This window comes from Rhea americana, unplaced genomic scaffold (genome assembly GCF_003343005.1).
Source record: "Rhea americana isolate MKP2758 unplaced genomic scaffold, rheAme1 scaffold_19, whole genome shotgun sequence".
Lineage (NCBI taxonomy): Eukaryota > Metazoa > Chordata > Aves > Rheiformes > Rheidae > Rhea > Rhea americana.
The window spans coordinates 4,382,947-4,407,644 of NW_028186038.1; the positions used below are offsets into that span (position 1 = coordinate 4,382,947).

Here is a 24,698-nt window from a genome sequence, read left to right on the forward strand (position 1 = left end):
CGGCGCCGCCTGAGGTGCGCGCCGGGCGGCAGCCTGCGGCCGGGCGGGCCGCCGGGGCCGCGGCCGCGCTGCTTCCCGGGGCGGAGCTGACCCCGGCAGCAGCGGGGGCGGGCGCAGCACGTCCCCGGCGGAACCGGCAGCGGCCGTTCGCGTTCCTTGGGCGCCGGGTGTCGAGCGGCTCCGGGTCGTAACGTAGTCTGCCTGTACCGCAAGGAACGAGACGTTGCGCCACTGCGTGCGCGGTGGTACGCGGTAAGGGCCCTTCCGCSTCCCGAGAGAAACCGTGGGACACCGACATGACAGACTACTCGTTACTCCAGGAAAAAAGAATGGAATAGGCATTTAATTGAGTTAGGGAGATAAATAAATAAGAAAAAGGCATGACTGAAGTTCACCAAAATGAGATGAATCGTAAGTTCTACCAAAATAGACCTTGTCAGGGAAAGAGTTGTGAAGATTAATGGTCAAACTCCATCACAAAAAGTCTCAGTTCATGTATACCTTTTCTTCTCTGCAAATTTCATCTGTCCGTTCTGTGGACTACTGCATTTTTCCAGATCCAGATTTTTTAGAACTGATGCGGTTTTGGGGAGCGTGATGAATGGTTTTGTTTGGGTAGATGTACAGTCTTCCATTTAGAAGGGGAAGGACAATAAAAATTAGAAGCACACTTATCTTGTAGTCTTTATCTTCTTGTATTAGTTGCATGAGATTTTTTATTTATTTATTCAAGGCCGTACTTGGCCATCAGGTTATACTTGCAGGTCATGACCAAAATGGTTATGTGAAGGAGAACCCAGCATACCAGGTTGGTAATGAGGAGGGTTATGGAACAGTAACCACTGATCTGTGTTCTCCAACATTAAATGGGTAGAATGTGCTGTATGCTTCCAAGAGCTTAGAAAACATTACAATATTAAATTAGATGCAAATGAAAATTAACTAACTTTTTTTAATCCCTAAAAATGGGATTACATTGACAAAATTCATGATTGATCAAGGATTTTTGCATCCCAGTAGCTCTTTAAATCTCTCTCTTTCTTCCTGTAGCTATGTTTCTCTCAGGTACTGTCTTTTGATTGTTTCAGTATGTAGTACAGTTGAATCCTATAGATTTCATCAGATAAGGCTCTTTCCATTCCTAATTGCACAGTTCTCAACTTTCACAATTTTTGAGAGTTTAGTATTTGGAAGGCACATGTTCTTAAACTTTTGTTTCAACTAGACAATTAATATATATATGCTATTTTAGGAAGAAGTTTTTCCTTATCCGGAAATTACCAATGAAGAACTAGAGGAAATCAACCAGTTTGTGGGACCTATAGAAAAATTCTTCAATGAAGAAGGTACAGTTGTTAGTTTCTTATCCATGGAATTGATCTAGTGATTACAATATGGTTTAATTATAGTAATTGCATAAGATTAATTTAAATATTTAAGTTATTTCATGTATTTGTTACCACTTACACAGTGCTGCTATACAGCAGCAAAAAAACAGAAGAAGAAGAATTACAAAATCCAACAGGAAGTAAAAGAATTCTAGGATAGAAGTGGAACTTGAAATTGTTTGTAGTTCAGTTACATGTAGCTTTTTCCACCTAATATACTGTGATTTTTTTGTGTCTATGAAAATTAACTTTCCTACTGTACTAAAATTTTTTTTGCAGCAAAATTAAATAGAGATTTGTAAAAGGTGGCTGCTTGAGAAGCTATAAAGAATCAAAGATGGTTATATYTTTTCAGCATTAGAGTAGTGGTTCTATCTGGAAAAACTTATATTAACTGCATGCATTTCAGTTAGGGTCACGGGATATTTCTTCTATTACTGATGCAATATAAAAGCTAATTCAAGAACAGTTGCAGAAAATTGTTTTTAAAAACTGCAATTGCTGAGATAGTTGAACAGTATCATCTCAGATTTCCAGCAGACAAAGATAGTAGGTCTGGATTGCCAAACACTCCAGGAGTTTGAAGAGGCCTGTGATTGTCATGGATTAGAATTTAATGAGATCCAGATAATTTTAAGTATGAAAGTATGACATTGCTCACAGACTACTGTCAGTGAATTAAGAACTTACACAGGTCATATTTTTAATTCTTTGCTCTGTTGGGGAACATAATTAATTGAGTAGAAAAGCTGATGTTTAAGGCAGGAGTATATACGTCAGATCAGAGTTTTAACTGATGATGATGGAAGCTGCTCATCTTTGTCTGAATTCTCAGCTATTTTTGTTCAGGTATTCAGGGTAACTTATGGATGTAGTAAAAATAGGTTAGGGGAGCAGCCCTAAACAGTTAGAAACTTGATATGTTTGGCACTAGGGAAGGAAATTCATCTCAGCAGGAGTCATTCTGAAGCTTGACATTTTCCAGGCAGCAGATAAGCCTGTATGGGCGCGATGGAGAAGTGAAGAAAAACCTTTCTCTCTCAAAGCAGCCAATAGTATACCACAGATGTATTTCTACTAAATGTAAATAAATAATAAAAAAAAGTCTAATTAAAATGTGTTTTCTTTCTGAATAACTTCTCTTTAAAAAGCATCAGGGCTTTTAGTTGCCTTTCACCGTGAAGTTTTGTATAGAAGTTGCAGAATCATTTGACTGGTGAATATGAAAGTTTCTTTAGGCAAGTGCCATTGCTTCTACGGAGTTATTTATTTTCAAATATTTCAAGAGTTAATGGAATAAAAAACAGTGGGAAAAAGATTTCCCACTTCCAAGTTCTTTTCCCTTGTATGACATAACTTTACAGCCATAACCAATGTTCTTGGGACTTTCCAGTTGGCTCTGTGTTTTGACTTTGATCAAGTAAAAGGGTGTGTTTCTTAGGTGGTGCATTGGTTCCATGTCACAGTGTCTTCAGCCACCAACCAGCCTAGTGTATTATTAATCTTACAGTAGCTAGTTTAGGGAGTGAGACTTCTCTAGCAGCAAGGGGATGGAGGCAACAGGACAGTGTAAGAACAGACTAAACTTCGGAGTGATTTTTGTGAACTTAAGGATGGGAAGTAATGTCTGTGTCTGGTGCAACAAGCACTATGTCTGTACTAAAGATGCTTCAGAAGACTACAGGAAAAAACTTATGGAAGGAAGCAGTGTCCAACAGCCCCCTTTTCTATTGTTCTTTATTTAGTCTTTCTTCAGTTTTGGGCTCTCAAACTGATAGCTAGGTTGGAGGTGTACTGCTGCTGTCTTGTAGCATTTAGTGACCTTGACTCTGATTTGAGAATGCTGCAGTCTCTGGCTTTTTATCTTTTCCTCTGTGCTAAGAAACAAGCTTTTAAGTTATAAAACCATCTATATTTTTAGTGGACTCTAAGAAAATTGATCGAGATGCAAAAATCCCACCTGAAACTTTAAAAGGACTGAAGAACCTGGGTCTCTTTGGCATGCAGATTCCAGAGGAATATGGTAAGTAAAAGATCATAAAAGAGTAACTCTATAGTCTTCTGGTCCTTCTTTAATAAGTAGTGCAATTTGGGGTCTTACAAAATGTCTGTACTAATCTATATTTAATCATTTAAGTTGGATGACTGAATTAGGAGTCCAGGCTTCCTCTTGAGTTTGTAACAAAGAGATTTAAGCAGCAAGAATGTCCATTAGCTGTGTGGAGAGCTACATGTACTCCTAGCTTAGGTGCTAGTTATGTAACTAAATCTGGTTAGATAACTAAATTTAGATGGCATAAATCCTCCTCGGCATAGCGTTTTCCTTTTTGTTCATTTTCTTGGATGCAGTAGAGGGACTGTGGAACTTGCAGCAATAGCTAATGATTCCTAAAATTGTACTTCATTAAAAAGTATAGCCAGGTGAACTGCAGTGTCTCATGGAACTGATTTATTAAAACTGTCATCTGTCATTGTCAGCCAGGAATGTGTTGGACCATCTAGAAGTATAAAATTTAATTTATATTTATTAAAAGGATAGCTTTTGTATAAAAACTTTCCTATGCAATACTGAACTTATGTCTAATGTCTTAACTTAAGCTTATGTCTTGTAGGATATAGTAATGCTAACTGAGATCTGAGACATTAGTTCCTTTGAGGATTAACTCCTAATTTACAGAGGAACTTTGAAGAAAATGTTAATCATGTTCATATTGATAAAGAGAATTTGGGATTGAAACTAAAATATAATATAAAATACATAAAGTAAGAAATGAGATCTTCAAATCTTTTCTGTTGTTAAGCCTATTTTAAAGAGAGGAGCTCACTGGAAGATAGTTTTTGATCATTTGCAGAAACTAGTTTCAGTTGGGGGATACCTCATTTTTGAGAAATGTAATGTGGAATGTAATACATTTGTTTCAGTGACTGTAATAGTATGCTTTGAAGCTGGAGACACTTCAATATTTACTTTGTGTTAAAGCAATGTACTATTTTTCGTAGCATTTCTGTTGCTCTTATTTATTGTATTAAGCAACGTAAGTGGCGTTGCAGTGCTGCACAGATTCCAGTCCTTACATTTCTATACAAATTCATTAAACTGTATTTGACAACTTACATGTACTGTAACATGATGTAATCTCTGTTGATTAATTACATTTGAAGTGCATTTGAAATGGGTGTTTGTCATGGGTATTCAGAGCTAGGCAAGGGTGATAGGAGAGTAAGATAGAAAAGAGATTTGCAAGCTCACATCAAGTTTTTTCTATTCAGGATATTGTCCTGGGAGGAGAAAGAGGTGATTCTGGAAAATAAATGAAGTTAACATAGGCTAGCTGATCTGCTAACTTAACTTTGATTAGCAGTTTCATAGTCCTGTGGTCTTGTAATCATTTGTGCTGGACAAAAGATGGAAAGCAGTCACCTTATAAGCAAACTACTTTCCACTGCACTATAGTTAATACATTTCTAATGAAGCTAGTTCACATTTTCTTGTACTTTAAATCTGCTATACTTTTGTTGGTGGTATTTGTTTTGTTTTAAAGCTCTTCAGTCACACGTTCAGTGCTGCTTTCTTTCCATGGTATTTTTCTTAACAGTTTGTAATAGTGGCATGATTGCTAGAGGTATTAAAATGCAAAAACCCTAATGGGAAAATAGGAACTCACGTAAACCATGTAACATTCTCTAACAGTGACCCCACTTAAATTACTTTGCCATTCAGCAGCAGTCTTCAAGCTGGATTCTTGTCCCAATCCCTCTTAGAAAGGAGAACAGAAGTAGGAAAGTGTATATAGATTGAAGGAGTGTACATTTTAACTAACATAATAAGCATGCTGTGAGGGAAAGGCGGATGTAAGAGCCAGTGATTTAAACTGATGGTATACAGGAGGCTGTAGCTGAGCTTGTTGTTGCACTTACTCAATACACAGAAAAAAGTAGCACTGTTGAGAAATCTGCTGAAATAAGCTGTTCATTATCCTCACTTACACAACTACCCAAAGTAGAAAATTATTAACCTAGATAAAAGTTTATCTGGATTAAATAAAATTGTTTATTCAGCAGTAATATATAAGATTTTATTAAATTATGCAGACATTGGAGGGTCCTACAGCTGAAAATACAAAGTCTTTGCATATTAGATCTATACACAYGTACCTCTGATTTATTCTATTTCTGTTCTTTTCAAGCTCCTTACAAATAAAGTCTCTGTATTTGCAGATCATAAAATATCCTCAAAAAGTGTTTTTTGGTGTCAGGTTCCTTTCTTGATATATTCATGCTTTYGGATTAAAGATGTTTCTGAAATACTGTATTTTATCCTCCCTTAATACCAGTTCAGAAGCTTGAATGGGAAACTGTCCAAGGCAACAGAATTGGCATAAGATATTTTCTGCCCTGTTTCCATGAAGCTGGGTTTTGTCTGGCCGCTGCCATTTGGCTTTGAGGAGCCAGCGCTGTCCTGAGACATGTCAGGCCCTGCTCTCTGCTGCTTTGTCTGCAGCTGGTCAGCTACAAAGCTGTGTGTGTGTATACATACATACATACATACATACATATATGAATGGATGGATGGATGGATTAATTGTCTGGTTTTGTAAGATAGAATGGAAACATCATAAAAATACAGCTTTCTTTCCATTAGCATAAAAATTTAGAAAAAAATTAATTTTTATACCAAACATTTTACCATTTTCTCATATAGATTATTTAAACAAGTCTGATTTCTACCATTTGATGGATTATGGTGTATTTGCTATGCGTGCATATCCACACATGAACAAACACATCTGCTTTATGAATAGAACTAAAATTTCCACTTCAGAACAGATCATGCTTACAGAAAAGAGTCACTATTTTCAAAATGCATTATTCTGGAACAACTGCTGCAACATAGTATTTATTTGTGGACAGAATGTATCCAGTATTGGAAAGCCTATACTGAAGCATTCCCCAGTTAATAGCCTTGTATTACTGGTATACTCGAAAGGTTTTTTTGAGGGAGAAGGGTCAGGAAGGGGTTAAATTCTAAGGCTGCTACTTAGAATTATATGAGTAAAAAGCAGTATTTTTTCCAGGTGGTCTTGGTCTATCAAATACCATGTACGCACGTCTGGGAGAGATCACTTCTTTAGATGGATCTATAGCAGTTACGCTGGCAGCTCATCAAGCTATTGGGCTGAAGGTAATGTTCTTCTTTCATATCAAGTAGTTCTATGCTTACATAAAAAAAAAAAAAAGTGAGGTGAAGTTTGCTTAAATACAGTGTGCAGGTGTGGTAACTAATAACAAATAAGAATTACCTGTGAAGCATAAATCAGGTGGAGTGACTTCAGGTGGGTTGTTAGAGTGTGCCTAACACCTTCTGCTAGTGGTCCTGCAGCATAAAGATTGAATATGAATATTCAAGGCAATGGTTTATCCAGTTCTTTAAATGATCTGAAGTTTTATAAATTTAACAAGCTTGATAAAAGTAGCTGGAAGAAATATTGAAAACAATAAAACATAAGGAGAACTAAAATGAAGATGGCACTCTCATACAGAGAGTTTAAAAGGGTACAACTTTTTCTAGGTGAAAGAGGCTGGATATTGAGGGAGCTTAGACAAAGCTTATCCAAGATCAACATGTTATAGCTAGCATGTGATTTTTTAGCTAGTTTTTTAAAGTATAATAAAGCCTTAAGCATCTTTCTTTATAGTGCGTTTTGTGTCATGGATGATAGTAGTATTCTGAAACTTGGAATTGCTAAGTTCTTCCTAGTAACAGCAAATCTTTATAGAATTGAGCAGATGAGGCCAATTAAGAAGATATATTCCTTACCTTAGCTTATAGTTTCCCCATTTATAGAACAGTGATAGTGAGCTGAATTGATCTGTAGAGCACTCTTGAATGAAAAGTGCTGTATGAGATGTAATTACTATTGTTTTCCTGCTGTGGCCAGTTTGGTGCAGTTGGTTAATCCTTCCTTATTTTGTTGAGAATCTGTATCTTCACTATTTAACAAATGATTATTTAGCTTGATCATGTATTTTTTGCTTTTTGCTTATCCTTCACAAGAAACCTGTTGCTTACCAAAAAAAAAAAAAAAGGCAGCTGTGTACAATCAGAGGTAATGAAAGTGCACTTCTCACAAGAAGTTGTTGAAAGCTTATGTAATGAAATAAGTTGCCAGCTAAGTAAATAATATCTTCTATACTCTGTTTGGGAGCTTTGGTTTATTTAAATAAAGTCACTAGCAATAGTAATGAAGGTATAACAAATTATAAAGGAGGGCCTATCTCATTGCCCATGCCTTTCAGAGCAACAAGTGAGTTTTCAGTTAGAGTGTTCATGTAGTGAAACCCACCCTAGAAGGCAGTCTTAATAATTAGCCATTTCCTATGGGTGTTTGAACAAGTGTGTGATAACTTGAACATATTTTAATGTCTGATAAGTATTATCTTACCAGACATTAAATTAAATCAGATGCTGTTTATTAAGCTCTCTTAATATTACCTGGTTATGTCAGATAATCTGCAAATTAAACTTCCTGAACTTGGTATAGCTTGGCAGCTTAATTTCTTCTTGCACATTTTGATTGCTGAAAAGTTTCCTACTGATCTCTTTGTTTAGGGAATCCTCATTGCTGGCACTGATGAACAGAAAGCGAAGTACCTGCCTAAATTGGCATCTGGGGAGTACATTGCAGCTTTCTGTCTCACAGAATCAGGAAGGTACTGGTTTTATAATCATAAAAGTTTCAGGAATGCCAACTCTAAAATGATTTTTTTAACGTAATTACAGTGGTTGTTTGGTTACTGTATCAAATCTTTACTATTTTGTGCCTGCAACATCAGTATATAGGTCAATATTTGTAAAAAAGGTACACTTAAAGTCATGTAATATGAAGTCATGTAATTTACTAGGTGATTGTTAAAGAAACTGATTGAAGAGCTTTCAGTGTTGGATGTTGAATCTTACTTATCTGTAAATTCATGTAGTTTGAAACTTTTTGGAACTTTTGTCTTCTAGAATGACTTGCAGTGAGCGTTTGATTTGTGTGCTTTCTTTTTTTTGTGATGAATTAGAAACCTTCCAGCCATTATTGTTGGCTTTTATTTGTTGTCATAAGTCAGGTTTTTGACTTACACTCTGAAGTCTCTTCCATTTGCAGGTAAAATTTACATTAGCACAGACATTTTAACAGTGATCCATGCAAGTGATTCTGAAGTAACACAAGTTACAAGTGCTAACCATGCTCTGAAGTTCTTTTAATATCTTTATTTAGTCCTGTATTATTTAAAAATTTGTCTTAGTATCTTTAAATTCAGTCTACTCAGATACCTTAGTTCTAGCGCACAGAAGCAATCGTTTTTGGAGTTCACTTTTAGAAGTCTATTCTACTCTATTAAAATACTAGCTGAGATCTAGTTGTTCAAACAAATTACCGAATCTCTTCAGCTGAAACCCCCAGATGGGCCATTATGGTATTTTAATTTTTTGAGTTCTAAACAATGAAAATTCTTTCAAAGGGGAGATAATGTGCTGCTTGTTAAATTACATAACAAGGTGGTGACTGAAGAGCGTCTTTGAGCTTCTAATCACAGAACATAAACTTGTTGCAGTTGATCTGCTGATTTAACTACTGTAATATGTGTCCAAATGATCATTCATAAAGACTGGCACCTGTTCATTTATTTTTAATTTGGGTTGAACCTTTTTTCCTTAGGATGTACAATCAGAGTATGAATTTTTGAAGAACAACTTAGATCTTTTAAACTGGCTGTGTTTTAGGATAATGTGCTCATCATGTGTTTATATAAGCTCACATTGCAACTCAACAAAGTTGCTTACATTGCACTCCAGGAAGTTCTAGTCAGGTCTTCAGTGTAATGTGCAGCAATGGCCTTTCAGGTAACTTGACTAGATTTCTTTAGAGCTGTTGGATCTAACAAGTTTCCCTCTTACTTAGGAACTGTAAGTTGTGTACCACTATTGAGTACAACCATAAGCATTCTTTTTAAAGGATGAGAAGAAGCAATAAACTGTACTTCTGTTTTTTAAAGCATGTTTGTTTATTTAAACATTAATAACTTTTTTTTGGCTTTTAGTGGAAGTGATGCTGCATCCATCCAGACAAGAGCAACCCTCAGTGAAGATGGGAAATACTTCTTATTAAATGGCTCCAAGGTATTTGCTCACAAAATGGAAATAGGACAATTTTTTTCTGTTACAAGTTCTATAGAAACTATTTTTGTGTTTTGCAGCATTGTAATTAACTGCTTCTGCTAAGTAAGAAGCTAGCTTGGGCACTAGCTTGGGAGCTGGCAATTTCAAGCTAGTCAAGAATGACCAGGTCAAAAAGATAATTCATGTTATTTTAAGGCTAACAAGAATAGAAAGCACTCAGCTTGGGGAATAACCCTCACTAAACTCTTGATGAGAAAGGTATGAAAATGCCCCTCTTAAGTTCCTTCTCCATGTCCCCATCTCCTGCTGTTTGACTTTTCAGGGAGTATTATTTAGACCCCCTCTGTGACTACAAAGACAAAAAGAAACCCGACACCATTTCCCTCTCTCTTCATTCTTCATCGTGCAAGACTTTGTAGATACTTTTGGATGAAAACTTGGCAGTGAATTGGAAATAGGGCTGCTTAGAACATTATTGCTAGAAGAAACAATGGAGAAATACACTCTTCAAGATGTGCACAGATTACTGGATTCAACAGCATTTGTTGCATTACAGACTTACTCTGTAGTTGTTGATACATACGTTTGTGATGTGAAGAAACCCAAACTATGGGAGAGGAGGGCAAATGTGGCCTGATTCACAGTATTTTTCATCAGAGGTGAAATTAAACAAGGTGGGACCTCAGTCTTTATTATCTAGGTACCACTCATATTTATTAAGTAAAAAGATAAACAAGTTTTTGTGAGAATTCACTTTATATTCTGATTTAATTTAATTCAAATGTATAATACAACCAATAGTTACTCAGAACTTAGTTTCTTGTCAGCTTTTCGTGGAAGTGCATCACAAGAGGCAATACTAGTAGCAGAACAGTGGCTAGAAAGTAAGGGAAGAAGGAACAGTTTTTCACCACTCCATTCTTCGTTGATGTCTCTTATGAAACACTTAAGAGCAGTGCTCACGAAATCAGAATAAATACACTTATTTCTTTCCTTTCTCAAACAGGTCTGGATATCAAATGGTGGCCTCGCTGATATTTTCACAGTATTTGCTAGGACAGAAGTTGTTGATAAAGATGGAAAGCCGAAAGACAAAATTACTGCTTTCATTGTAGAGCGCGATTTTGGTGGAGTCACCCATGGGAAACCTGAAGATAAATTAGGCATTCGAGGATCCAATAGTAAGAATTTTCAACAGAAGTTGTTTTAATATTTTAACGTTTTAATTTTGTTTAGCTATGAAGGATTTGCAAGCAAATTAATATCTATTCCATAGAACTGTATAAGTTTCATGTTTCTTTTCCCAACTTTTCTTCTGCAGGGTCTGAAATAAAAAATCGTATTGTATAATCCCTTTCCACACATTTTAAGTTTCCCTAATCTTGCAGTGAAAGAAGTTACACAAAAGACTCAGTGACCAAGTGGCATTAGTCTAGGAGTGAGTTTTCATAGGTTCTTCTTAAGTTTCCTGATGATTGTAGTGTTTTACCATCTAGCATTCAGATTTGACTGCTGTATCAGTTCCGTAAAACAGAGAGTCAAGACTATAATTCTTCTCTGTTTACACAATATACTGAAGTTATATTTTGAATTTTTTACATCACTAATTGGGGTCTCCTACAGTTAGAATGCTAACTTTGGCAAAGCACATGTAGTTCCCTCCTACATAGTACATTCAGAAAACTGCTTATTGTTACAACCAGTTACATCCTGAATGTCATTTAAATATGTCTGTGTAATAGTTCAACTGCTGTTTACTCTGTGTTTCAGCATGTGAAGTGCATTTTGAAAACACAAAAGTGCCCATGGAGAATGTTATTGGAGAAGTAGGAGGGGGATTTAAGGTAAGCAGTAGAGAGTAGCCACTGATAATTTTAAAAGCCTGAAAGAGATTTTTTTTCCTGCACTGAAATTTCTTTATTTAGTAAAATCAACATTGCCAAACTTAACAATATTAAGAGGGCAGACTTCTCAGTTTACCTTACATGCTTTGTGTTAATTAGTTTCACTGGCGTAGTGTGAATCTCAGATTTGTGTATGTTTCTTCTCAATACTTCAGTTATAGAGCAAGTTTTGCTATTAGATCATTTTAAGTTTGTTAATAATAAGTTTGTTTTTCAAGCTAAAGGAAACACACACAGTCCTCTTCAGAAAAAGGAGCGACTTTCTCAGCTGAACTTCGGGAGTGAACCAGGGAGATGCCATCTTCTGTTCTCTATAGCCAGAATTGTAGACTAAGTAGAAAGGAAAGGAAAGAAATGAAAATGACAGGAAATGGTCAGAGAAAGTCCAGACCCTTTCCAGGATGCCAAAAGACAGGGGTAGCAGGTGGTTTTCCAGGAGTGGATGATAGCACAGCAGATACTGAGAATACACTGATGAAAGGCTGCTCCTAGCATTGGTTTCTTGGTGTTGCATCAGAGAAATGTGGAACCCTGTAAAGACAACACTGTCCATTTTGTTGTCGTAACCTTTTTCTCAAAGTCTGACGTCCATATTTACAAAATTCTTAATAGCTTTCCTCAATTTTCTGTTTCCTTCTGTAGCAGGCAATGCCAGATCTRTATAAATGAAACCGTTTCCTTTAATATCATAAACATACCAAAATAGATTTTTTACAGTTTCTTCTTCCGGTAATTTTCACAAATTAAAAGGTGAGATAAGTGAATTTTCACTTTATTTCTTAGTTGTCTCGGGCACTGAACTGAGTCCCCTGTGTTTCTCGTTAAGAAACTTCAGCATTTATTTTCCTACACAGTGGTTCTATATTTCATCTTTATACATTTCATTCTTGTTTTCTTTTCTTGTGTGGTGCTGGAAGACTCAGCACCAGAGTTTTGAGAACAGTGAATTTTTGTTTGAGAGAGAGAAAGAGAGAGAGATAATGTCTGTGTATATTCCAAAAATATATTTTGAATGCACTTGATTGATCTTACCTCACTGAACTTGCTCTAGGTAGAAAGCGCCTTTTTTCCTCCAGGATGGAGGAAATGTACTCATTTGGAAAGAATGAGTCATTTTTAACAGCTTTTCTTGGGCGGATGCTACAGCCTCTGACTTAGATGTGTAGAACAGGTAACAGATTAAAATGAGCACTGTTGGATGTGGAATTCTGAAAAATCGTAAAATTACATCCACATTTCTGCTTGTAACTAGAATTTCTGCTTTTCTTACCTGTCACGACAGTGACACCAGCATGTACATGAGTGACTTTCTCCTCTGGATATAGAGCTAATATGTTTTCTGTATCAGTGGGCTTAATGTCTGGTTGTTTCCTTTCCAACCCAGCTCTCTGAAGTGCAGTACCTCACCTTTTCGTACCCATTTTATCTTCCACTTGTATTTATTAAACAGACAGAACTGAATAATGTACTTTAAGCTGAAGAGAAATGTAATCATCTAGAATAAATGTAATTTTGTAGCTAGGACAGTTTCCCCCTTTGTATAATGCCAGGTAATACATGCTTTGCTCCTATTTTTAATCCGCTCCTTTCTGGTTGTTACTCTCAGTCTTTGCTGATAGTAAGCTCCTTCCTTCCCTTGTAACTCCATCCCATTTTCCTCCACAATGGCTGATCTCGCAGCAGCTGTCCGTACTTTCTTCTAGAGCAGAACAGCCGTGTTCCTTTCTACAGGGTTCTCATAGCCTCTGGCAGCCAGAGAGGAGAAATGAGAGGTGAGATGGCAAAAAAATGAGGCCGTTCTGTACTAGAGTTTCACATCTACGTATGATAAGGGGCAAGAAGAACCTTGAAACTTGCATTTCCCAGAATCCAGCTAGCCTTGAGGTGTGGTGCAGAGCTGCTGTTGCACAACAGCATTCCTTCGGCCGGGGGGAACAGGCGCCTTTGGCTAGTTGTGCTGCCAGAGGCAGGAGGTCACGGCCAGCATGCGCACGCAGGAAGGCAGCRAGCTGAGGGGCTGCTCCCAGCCGTGCTCTGAGGGAGCCGGGCTCTCTAATGCAGCCTGCCAGGCGCGAGGCAGTGAAGTTCTACAGTGCACACACACCCCAGTGTAAAAGTACTTTTAATTTGATCCGTTTATCTCAAAACGTGTTGTTTCTGGTTAAGCTGTAGCTACCTTGCCCTTTTCTTTTTATTTTTGGTGCGCTTAGATGAAGGGATATAGTGAATTTGGGGGAGAGTAGGTACTCAGGAGTAGGTATTAATTACTGTGTTAGTATACTGATAGCGGAATTGTTACAGTATCCCCTCAAAACAGGTTTGGAATATAACTTGCCCTGAAGCAACTGATTATCATCATCATCTGGTCCCTGTCCAGGTATCCTAGCATTTGGGTACCTGCACTGAGCTCATTTATACGTTTGCACCAAGTACATTTATCATAGTTTGATACGAGATATCAGTAACGGTGCACAGGCGCTTAATTTTAAGGTATACGCAGTCACCCAGGAGGGAGAAGAGGAGTTTTGTCCTAATTCAGACAAGTTCAACAGGGCAGTGAAGTCTGGGAGGTGACGTTAACCGCCCAAATGGCGGTCGTCTCAAAGGAGGCGACGCAGTCTTTAATCTGCAGAGTGCGGTAGGCTCGAAGTAAATAAACTTACTGGGAGTGGCAGAAGGTCTGAATGGAATAATGACACGACCTCAGGCAGAAAGTAAGTGGAAATAGTAATATGCTTTATAAGGGATAAAACTCTTACGGTTGCATCTCCGGATGTGTAGGATATAGAGGAAGAGAAGCAGGAAAGCCTCTATCACAGGTCAGCTCCAGAGGAGGTTTTTATGTTTGACTGCTGTGTAAGCACATTAAAGTGTGTGTTGTTTTTCTTATTCCTGTCTTTGATGAACCTCAGCAGTGTTGTCTAATTTGAATCTTGCAGATAAATGCATTTTTATCTTCATTTTATGTTACTGTAGTTTGAGTTGAGGGTTACTTCCAGGTAACTGGATCATCAGTATCTATACAACTATTTCAAGTAATAAACTGAATCTAGTAGATCACCTTAAATGCCTGTTTCTTAATCATTATTGTTGGGATGCTAAATGCTGTATTGATTAGTTTGAAGACTAGTGTCATAGGATAGGAGGTGTTTTTCAATGACAAATGAAATCTGGGAAAACACTAACCCATAAGGACGTTCACCTCAGGAGAAGTTTTGTGGCAACAACACTGCCTAAAAAGTTAATTTTCTTCACAGATTGCCATGAATATCCTAAATGGTGGAAGATTTAGCATGGGCAGTGCAGCTGCTGGAATGATTAAAAAATTGATAGGTGGGTAAAACTCAATGTTCTAAATTGAACATGCAAAAAAACCTGATGCGCATGAAGTATGTATCACAGTTTGTTCAAAATAGTAACACTAGTCTTGGGCAACTTCACTGTTGTCAGTCATAAAACGTTTTGACTTCTTTAAATACTGAAAATATTAAAAAATGTTAAAGCCTGTAAGATACTAAAGCTTTTTCATTTCATATAGCAGAAAGCTATTGCTGTTGAAAATGATTTTGATGTAAAACATTCTTACCAAGTATCTGTGTATCTCACTGCTTTCAGAAGGCACGATTTATTCTCTCGTAAAGCTTCCAGCTTGAAGTACCTCTAACTCAAAAGTTTAGATATGGTGACTAATAAAATTGGCTTCTGACAGTAGTTACCCAAAATAGTAACAAAAATCTCTCAAAATTAATTAATTGGCTCTAAAACATGGTTTTCTCTGAGTACCGGTTCACACCTCACATTCATCATCTTGCTTAGAAGTCTTTGCCACGCTGTTCCCAGATTTTCTCAACACAGTTATTTTGAGGGTGTTCTTCACAAGCTGCTKGTTCTGAAGCAGCGAGGCTACACGTGTGTGAAACTGTCAATCAGTAGAAAGATATTTTTATTTTCATACAGCAGGAATGATGTGACACAGTATACTGCTTTGAGATGAAATGATGTCTTTATTTCTTTTTAAGAAATGACAGCAGAGTATGCTTGTACCAGGAAACAATTCAATAAGAAACTGAGTGAATTTGGATTAATACAGGTAGGTAAAAGAAACCAGAAAACCGCAAACATTACTTCATGTTGAGTAGGTGCTAGCAGATGGATTATGCTGGGAGTCTTCTGGGTGTTAGTGGTTAAAATAAATTGTTAGAAGTCGTGAATTTGTGTAACTTTAGTGCAGGCTTCCATACACCAATCTTTTAGGTATCTAGAGTGATAAATGGATCAAATTGTTTTTTAGATTTTCATGACTGATTTGCAAGAGTACTTTTAAATAGTACTTGATAAGATGTTAAAACTGCAGTTGTGCTTTTGAGTATCAAAATGATGGCAGACTAGACTAGTATTTTGTGTCTGAATTAATGTATGATCTCTTTCATCTGTTACTTTCATTACTATTTAACAGGAAAAGTTTAGTTTTATGGCTGTGAAAGCATATGTAATGGAGAGTATGGCTTACCTCACTGCGGGAATGATGGACAGGCCGGGGTTTCCAGATTGCTCAGTGGAGGCAGCCATGGTCAAGGTAACTGATTCTTTTGAAAGACTAGTTTAGGGCATTAAATGAATACAAACGTCTCTCTTTTTTTCAGTCTACCTTATAGGTTCCCAAGAGGCTCAAGTATTAATTTAGACTTGTAACACTGAGCTAAATTGGGGAGAGGGGGAACTCCAGCATTCTCATTTGCTTTATTTCCCACTTGATATTAGGTTATCTCAGATTCTGGCTTTTCTCATCATATGAAGTAAAAACTGTGGATACAACAGGTTTGGAATTTTTGGTCCACCTGAATTCTGCTTTTATGTAGCTTCAGATAATTAGCCAGGTCTGTGGCTGGAGATACAGCGAAGGAGCGTCTGTCTTGGTTTTCTTTCAGAATCAGTTGCAAAATATAGGAGGCAGAGAATAGACGAGCGAGAATCAGGCCCGCCCTCTCGACTGGAATATCACGATTTAAAGCGTTTCTGTAACRTAGGCCAAGGGGTGCGGTTGAGTGGCAAGGCACCCTTCAGAAATCACAGATTTTCAGCCCCCCGCTGATCTGCAGCTTTCTGTGTGGTCAGTCCAAAAGAATTCATGTTCCCACGAATTTAGGGAGATGTAAGTGCTCAAAACAACCACCTACAYGTTTCAGTTTGTGGCTTTGTACAACTTAGGAGCATTTCCTTATAGAGGCGTTTTTATGGCTTGCAGTGAAAGGAGATACTGGTTTTTAAACAACTAGCTTGACCAAGGTATATACTGAGCCATATGCGTACAACTTCAGGCAAGCTTTAAACAAGGCCAGGGGTAAAAGCACTACAGAATATTACAGCAGTGTTAGGTAGATACACTTCTTCTTAATGCAGTCTAACATGTATTTTTAACTTGGCATATAATAACAAAGCAACGTTTTCTGTATTTTTAACATGGGTACCACAGTAATTAAAATACTACTCTATGGCAGGTGTTCAGTTCTGAAGGTGCGTGGACTTGTGTAAGTGAAGCCCTGCAAATTCTAGGAGGCCTCGGCTATATGCGAGATTACCCCTATGAACGCTACCTCAGAGATACCAGGATACTTCTGATTTTTGAGGCAAGTATGAATATGCTTTTCTACTACAAACTGAAACCCACTCTCATCCTGTAAACTTTGCTGGAAACAAATCCAGTGCAGTATTCCTTTGAATGGGCCTTTATTCATTTGCAGTTGAAAATTGTTAGATTCTAAATGTGAGTTAGATTAGGAATTGATGTCTGCTTTACCTCTGAGAAGAGCAAACTATATGACCTGGTAAATATACAGTTCCCTCTTTAACATTTAGATACTTTTGAACAAACTATGCAGCCATTTTAAACACACTATCAGGAGAAAAACAATCCTCATTCATGGCTTAGGTTTGTTGTTGTTTTGAACAGACTAAAGGAATCTTATTATTAAAAAGCATAAAACTATTCTTTAGCATAAAAGCCTAAAACTATTTTACCTGATAAAAGGAGCTCATCAGTTTGTTTGTTAAATAGTTCTAATTGCATGTGCTGAATCATGACAGAAGTATTGTTAAGAGCCTAAAGAGAATGCTTTTTATTCACTTTGTAGAAAGCAGACTTTGAAATCTTTTTCCTGCTTTATTCTCATGTGTCCATACTAATGTATGAGATGGGAAATGGCAAGATGTACAGGCAAAATTTTAATTTTTAGATGGCTTTCTCTAATAGGACTTCTTAAAAGTGAAGCAAGGAAACTCACATAAGATTAATTTAGAAGTCACCTAACTTACTGCTCTGATATATACCATTATATATACCATTCATTAGCTGTTCTTGCAAATGTATGTGATTTCATCTCAGACAAACTAGGAAAAGCTAATTCTAGTATTGATTAAAACAAAACTAACCAAATGATCATGTGGGGACTGGTATGTTTATGAATTTGATAGACACTGGATAGTGAAATCAAAACCAGATACAAGGAGCCTTTTCTAGACTTGAAGTACAGAAGACCTTTTACAGTGGGCAAATTGTAGGAAATGTTTTTTGTTATTTTTTTTTAATTTTTAAAGACAACAGTTCCATCAGAATTCCTGCAATTCAGTTTGTTTTTCTGTCTAATCCCAACTAGTTATGTAAAGGTTCTCCTCTGCTMAAACAAGCAGACTGAGCACTTCCCTTATTGTTGATCTCAGTCTATTCAGAGGGACCTGCAGACATGTCAGATAAACTGCACTGTTCGCTCCAGCTGAAGACAGAATACAAGGGACTAGAAAAGGCAGCTGTCTGTTGTCCAGGATCTGCTTCTGTTTTCTAGCCACAAAAATAAATAGGATGTGCTGTGTTTGTGCCCTCCAAAACTTCTTGCTTTCTCTTACCGACAGAGGAATACTTCTTCTTGAAACTGTAGCCTCTTTGACTTCACCTGTCACTACAGCATTACACTTTTGGCTGATCTAATACCTCAGGATGCTTTCCGTCTGTAACCTGCTTTCTCTGTTTTGATCTTTATTTTTCAGCCATGCGTACTAAAACAATCAATTGTATAACGGATTCTCAGACATCTAATTGTACAGTATCGCTTCAATTTCCTAGTCTGCTTTTCACCTTCCAAATAGGCAGTTTTACATTTATTTAAAATGTTCTTTTAATAAGACAATCCAACCTTAATTTTTACTGAAAATATACTGAATCTTTTTCTTTCTTCACACTACATATTTATGTCTAATAACGAGAGACTCAACCTTTTCACAGTTAAATGAAGTTAGAATTTTACAATTCAGTTACACTGTAGCAGAAGGCAGCAAATGTTTATGGCTGAATGAAGAGTAATCTTTGAATACTAGAAAAATAGAATGGGAAGAGAGGCCACAGACTTGCTTGGAAAGCATTCATTAAATTATGGCAAGTAGTTAAGCAAAGAACTCTTCAAAATTATATATACACTTCAAATAAATACAGTGTTTGTGGCCTGCTTCCAATATCCACAAGCCTCTCCAGCCATGTGTGTTCTACCTCCCAAGCTTTTGTTACCACTTCAGGTGCACTAACCCGGGAGTGTACCTTCTACCTATGCTTGTTCTGGGTACAGGTAATGGTCATCCTTTGTCTTACACAGATCTCTCCAAAAGAACTTTATCTTACAAGTCCAAAAGCATTTTACATTATTTCAAGGCAAAGCACAGAACATAAGGTATTTAGCCATTAAAAGCTATTTTGGAAAAAAAAGGATAGAAAATACTAGCATAGTGTACAGAGGTTTTTGGAATACTAAAAATACTTTGTACCTGATACTGACTCCACTTTATATCTTTATATTGTGTTTTTTACAGGGAACAAACGAAATTCTGCGATTGTATATTGCTTTGACGGGTATGCAGTACGCAGGCAAAATCTTAACTGAAAAAATTAAGTATGTATATTCTTACTTACTACTAATAGCTTTAACAAATTAAACACAATCTGATAATTGTTTAACTAACAACAGATAAGAGGATAATTGTGTAGGAAAAAAACCTGCAGTATTTCTAAATCTGTTACCCTTTCTAAAAGGCTTTTCAAGGTACAGATACTTTTTTTTTCTTTTTTTACTTGATAGTGTTTCAAATACTTAGAAATTTTGTTCAATTGTATTTTATACCAGTTGGTATAAAGTCTTCCTTACAAGACCTGTAAATAAACTTTGTAAGTCCAAAGTTTATTGGTAAAACAGCTGTATCATACGTATCAGGTAGCTACACTGGTCTCTTCATAATTTAGCTGGGGACTTTTGAGAGAACAATTGGCTATTCAGTAGTGCAGCAAGTTGCATGTTTTTAAGGCTATATAGTTGGTCTCCTTGCTTCATATTGTGACTGAATCAAAAAGACTGCAAGATTAACAGACTGCAGATATTGATCACAGCATTTTGGCAAGGCATTTAGAATTTCACTTGTTTTTTGGAACTTCCAATGAAGTTTTTGGTTGAAGTATTGTATTAAGTTTTGGCTGTACTGGTCTGCAATTCAACAACACCCAGCATGGCGAGGGGGGAATCTGCTCTTAAAAGAATCTGAAGGCCACTGGTTCTCCTCCTGCCCCAGTATGGAGCAGAATCATTAAGAAATGAGAATCAGAAATGCTCGTATAGATGTTGCTGCCTTCAAATGTTAACATACAGCCAGGCCCCTCTCCTAGATCACTCTGAAGATTCTGCCTGGCATTCCTGTATTCCTGAAAGACTCGTGAGGGAACTTTTGTGCTGAATTGGCCATACTGTGAATACAAGCAAACAGTGTTCTGCACTCTGAAGGAAATTAAAGTTAAGCAAGGCATCCTGGGATGAGCCTTATTAGAGCCAATTAAACGTTTCAGGTCACTAGGAGAGTTCATATTAGCGTCTCTGACTGTAGTTTGTAAGAGGTTCCCTCCCTTTCTTAATTAATTTTCTGTTACTAATGCTTGTGTGCAAGAAGATAGGGAAATGAATGTCCTTTAACAGCTGTTGACTACCCAACATTTTAGGGAAATCAGGAAAGGAAATGTAGGAGTGGCACTAGAAGAGTTTTTAAGCAAATTCCGGGACATGATGGGCAGAAAAGTGGATTATGGGCTAGTTGGTGAACGTGGAGTAGTGCATCCCAGTCTTGAGGTAAGTGAGGAGAAATACAGTGCTTTTTCATGAGATTCCAACACTGTCTGTGATATCTGATTCCCTGTACTGTTCGTCACAACATTATATACTGTTTATGCAAAACGTGTATGTTTAAGAATTGAGATTTACAAAGTTAAGCAGCTCTCTATAGTATTTCAGGAGTAAGTAAGTAYGTACTTAGTTATGGATATTACGTGGATGTATATCAAGGTAAAATAAARACTAAATATAGGTATTTATACCAAACCCAGGTTTATATCCACTTTAGTAATTTATAATTTATATAAATTAAGCTTCATAGTACTGAAGTCTTTCTTTTAATGGTCAGCTGCTTCATAAGCTCTGTTACAAAACCACAGCTTCAACTGTGTTTCTCAGCAGAAATTCAGTCTTTGATTCCTGCGCTCTGTGTGCCCTTCTACAAATGGCTCTCAGTCAAGCATAAGGCTCTCCCCAAATCCTAGCTTGAAAATAGCAGGAACATGAAGTAAGAAAATTTCTCCTAACTCTTATTTGCTAGCAGTAGTGTTCTACTTGCTGCAGAAACTTGTTTTTCCTGTTTAATAGTAGTGTGGTTCTAGGTAAGAATTTCTGTGAACTACAAAAATACTTGCTACTTAATAAATAGTTTATAGGACCAATGACAAATGATCTGATAACAGAAAGGCTAAGGTGTGTTCTTCCTATGATAATTTGTTAGTAATCTGAAAAACCGTATAATGATTTCTACTGTTCGTTTGGTATACCTGTTCTCTAGATCAGATATTCCAAGCATTTCCTCTAAACAGCTTCAAACACACATACGTGCATTCAGGCTACAGGAACCATCATAATGAATTACTAAAATTTTTAATTATTAAAAACTAAATATGACACTACTTATTGCCAGAATTAGGGAATACTAATGAATTTACCCAGTAGTGTCAGATAATCGTGATTCTCAGGATTTTTATAACCTGCAGCACTTAAAATGAGCATTGTTTGTTGTATGTAAATAAAAGTTACGTAAGAACTTTCAGGGGTGTTTACCTCTGTAAAGATTTTACTGAAAAGTAATCAAAAGTAAAATTTAGAAAAATCTAATGCATAATATATAAAGGGAGGAAAGTGCCTTAGGTGGCTCTAAGCAACAGACTAGATCAATATTAATACACCAATGTTTTCCAAGAGAAAAATCTAGTATTAGTTGAGCTTCAGGACATCAGAGATGCATCTAAACAGTGATATTCCCCAAGAAAAGAATGAAATTTTTATAATCCTCTTTCTTTTACACAAATAGGCAACCTTTTTCTCCTTTCTAGATGAGAAGGGGGGGAGGGAGGAGGATGTAGTGAAAGATCACCTTAAAAGGGAATGCTAGTCATTTACAAGAAGTTGATTATAAATGGCTTTTAGCAGAAAACTGAGCTGCCATTTCTGAGAGGGCACACAAGTACTTCCCTGTACATGCTCGGGATTCAGCTGAATGTCCTGTTTTAAGGTGGATTTTTTTCCTTAGGAAAATTGTTTAAATGTACTGAATATTTTGAGTATGTATTTTCTGCTTTTATAGGCAAGTGGCCAGAAACTTGAGGAAAATATTCATTATTTTGGAACATCAGTGAAAGGCCTGCTAAGCAGGTTTGGCAAGGTAAGGATTTTTTTTTTTTTTTTAATCTTTGCTATTGAATAGTTTTTACCAACCAAACTGGTCTCACTAGCATCTAGAGTGGGCTATATGGGAATGGCAAAATCTAGGAGTTCCTTTGCACAATTCATTTCAATTGATCATGAGAAAATAGATTGAAATTATATACTCACTTGATGTGATGGAACCTGTGTTTAGAAAAACAAAACAAAAACAAACCACCCGATCAAGAACAGCAGAAATCCTCCCTGTTCCAGTGAAAATTTTAAGTATTTCACTGTAAGTAGTCATTGGAACTCATTTCCCTGTTTCCAAATGGTATGTCACTAATTTTTGAATTATATTTATTCATTCATTCTAGAGCAAATGAATCTATGCCATGCAAAGTGGAACAGTTGCAGTAGGAGGGACTAGTATCCTGGATTTTCATGATTTAGGGTAGTTATTTGATGTGTTCTGAGAATGCTTATCAGACTAGGCCCTGCACTATTCTAACCTACSTAGTAGATTTTTATAGAGATTTACTGAGTAATTTTGGTACTTCAGCTTGAGTAGTTTTAGCACTTACCAAAGTGGTTTGATGGCGCAGCAACTTTACTGTTGGCTACTGCCAGAGAAAGGGTTAAAAGGTGGAGCCTGGTTAATCCAAAACTTGCTGATACAGATAGTGAGCATAAAAGTTCTATGTAACGACTTAACTGGCTATGCTAAGTAAATAGGAGTCTAAACACAGAGTATGAAAAAAGTTTGATAAAAGTTTTGAATTGATAAAATACAAGTTAATCATTTTTACTCTTATAGACAATAGTGGATGAGCAGCTGATTCTGAAGAGAGTGGCAGATATTGTTATTAATTTATATGCAATGACAGCAGCTATTTCCAGAGCTAGCCGGTCTATCAGTATTGGTCTAAGAAATCACGACCATGAAGTAAGTGCACTTTAATATCAGCTATACCCATTTAAAGCCTACACTCCATAGATCATGAAGCTTAACAATAAGTATTTATTACTGTTTTTTTCTTGCTAAGTAAGAGTTTAGTATCAAAAGTTTGGCACGCACTTACCACCCTCTCATTCTTCCGTGAGACATTACAGCCTACATACATTTCATAAGTCTTTATCCAGCTGCTTGCTTTCAACTTGACTAGCCTACAGTCCCCTCAATGCTGAAGTGTGCTTGTTGCATTYTGTGCTGCATGAGCATGATGCTCTCCTGAAACAGTGCTGTAATTTATCAGGCGTCGCATGCTAATGTCTCAGACTTTGCAAAGCCTCAGTGAGACATACCTTTTGTTATACTTAAAACTACAGTCTGCATTGTGAAGAATTTAATCCGTCTCCCATAAAACAGCCTGCAGCAAACATTTCTAAATTGATCGGTGCAAGAGTACAGTAACTACAGCAATTCCTTCACAGGTTCTCTGAACCTTTGAATTTGCATGGTGTCATAGTATTTGAAAGATTTTAAAACGAACACCCCTACTTACTTACTTTATGAAGTTGTATTTGTTCTCTTAAACTTGCTAACACCATCCAATTCTTTCCAAATGATCTTTCCAAATTATCATTAATAAATATGGCACTGACAGAGAAACAAGGGCATCTGATGTGGTAACTGCCTTGTAGCTCAAAATTTTGTGGTAAGAATTAGGTTAGTTATGTAGGATAAATACATTTGCTACAATTAAGTGTGTGACATCCAAACTGATTTGTTTTACTGTTTTATCACTGTTTTACTACTCAGTCTTCAGTGGTCTTGACACTTCAGATTTTGTATGTATGTTTAAGCTCTTCTAGATTTATTACCGAGAATGGCTTCTCATCAGTTTTCAGTGAGGGAGTCATCCCAACTCTGAGAACTTGTAGCTGTGAGGAAAAAGTTACAGGTGTTAAAACTTGCAGCATATATTAATAGTTCACAAAGTTCCACACCAAAAGGAAAAAATGAAAAAAAAACTTTCAGAAGCTTAAACTACTATATTTTTACTACATTATTTTGTATACAGAAATCAAGGAACTATTCTTTAGTTGAATTTTATTACTCTTTTCTCAGGTGCTTCTTACAAATATCTTCTGCACAGAAGCGTATTTCAAGAATAATTATGCCATAGCTCAATTAGAAAAATGTAAGTAAGTTCTATGAACTACTCTACTCCTACAGCTTTCACAGGCTCGAAACAAAATGAAGTATTTTATGTTGTGACCAACAGAATAGTTTTGCTCTGCCTTTAACTGGGATGAGGAACAGAACTGGTGCCTGTTGTGTATGAACTGTCTCTTCTCTTTCACATAGATAAACCACTGTGATTCTTTTTAAAAAGCATAAGAGCCCTGAAGCTATGAGGAGGAATATAAAATTCGACAGTAACAAATCCTTCTCTAAAGATAATACTATGTAAGAATAAGGCACTGTTTGTTTAAATTATTTCCTGCCATGGAAGCGTGGATGCGTGTA

General features: G+C 36.7%; 2 protein-coding genes across 2 annotated transcripts in view; one reads left to right on the forward strand and one right to left on the reverse strand.

Moving 5' to 3' along the window:
• ACAD9 (acyl-CoA dehydrogenase family member 9) overlaps nt 1-23,186 on the forward strand; it is a 24,464-nt gene extending 1,278 nt beyond the window's left edge. Inside the window, exons 2-17 of the mRNA XM_085302558.1 lie at nt 734-808; nt 1,253-1,346; nt 3,310-3,411; nt 6,464-6,570; nt 7,999-8,099; nt 9,477-9,555; nt 10,562-10,736; nt 11,326-11,399; nt 14,717-14,792; nt 15,479-15,549; nt 15,916-16,035; nt 16,958-17,086; nt 19,314-19,393; nt 20,485-20,611; nt 22,167-22,244; nt 23,043-23,186. Coding sequence (XP_085158684.1) covers nt 734-808; nt 1,253-1,346; nt 3,310-3,411; nt 6,464-6,570; nt 7,999-8,099; nt 9,477-9,555; nt 10,562-10,736; nt 11,326-11,399; nt 14,717-14,792; nt 15,479-15,549; nt 15,916-16,035; nt 16,958-17,086; nt 19,314-19,393; nt 20,485-20,611; nt 22,167-22,244; nt 23,043-23,186 — 1,632 coding nt within the window. The remainder of the gene's footprint in view (nt 1-733; nt 809-1,252; nt 1,347-3,309; nt 3,412-6,463; nt 6,571-7,998; nt 8,100-9,476; nt 9,556-10,561; nt 10,737-11,325; nt 11,400-14,716; nt 14,793-15,478; nt 15,550-15,915; nt 16,036-16,957; nt 17,087-19,313; nt 19,394-20,484; nt 20,612-22,166; nt 22,245-23,042) is intronic.
• Nucleotides 23,022-24,698, reverse strand: part of CFAP92 (cilia and flagella associated protein 92 (putative)) — a 38,837-nt gene continuing 37,160 nt past the window's right edge. The window contains exon 16 of the mRNA XM_085302415.1: nt 23,022-24,109. Within this exon, the coding sequence (XP_085158541.1) occupies nt 24,066-24,109 (44 nt within the window). The 3' untranslated portion in view covers nt 23,022-24,065. The remainder of the gene's footprint in view (nt 24,110-24,698) is intronic.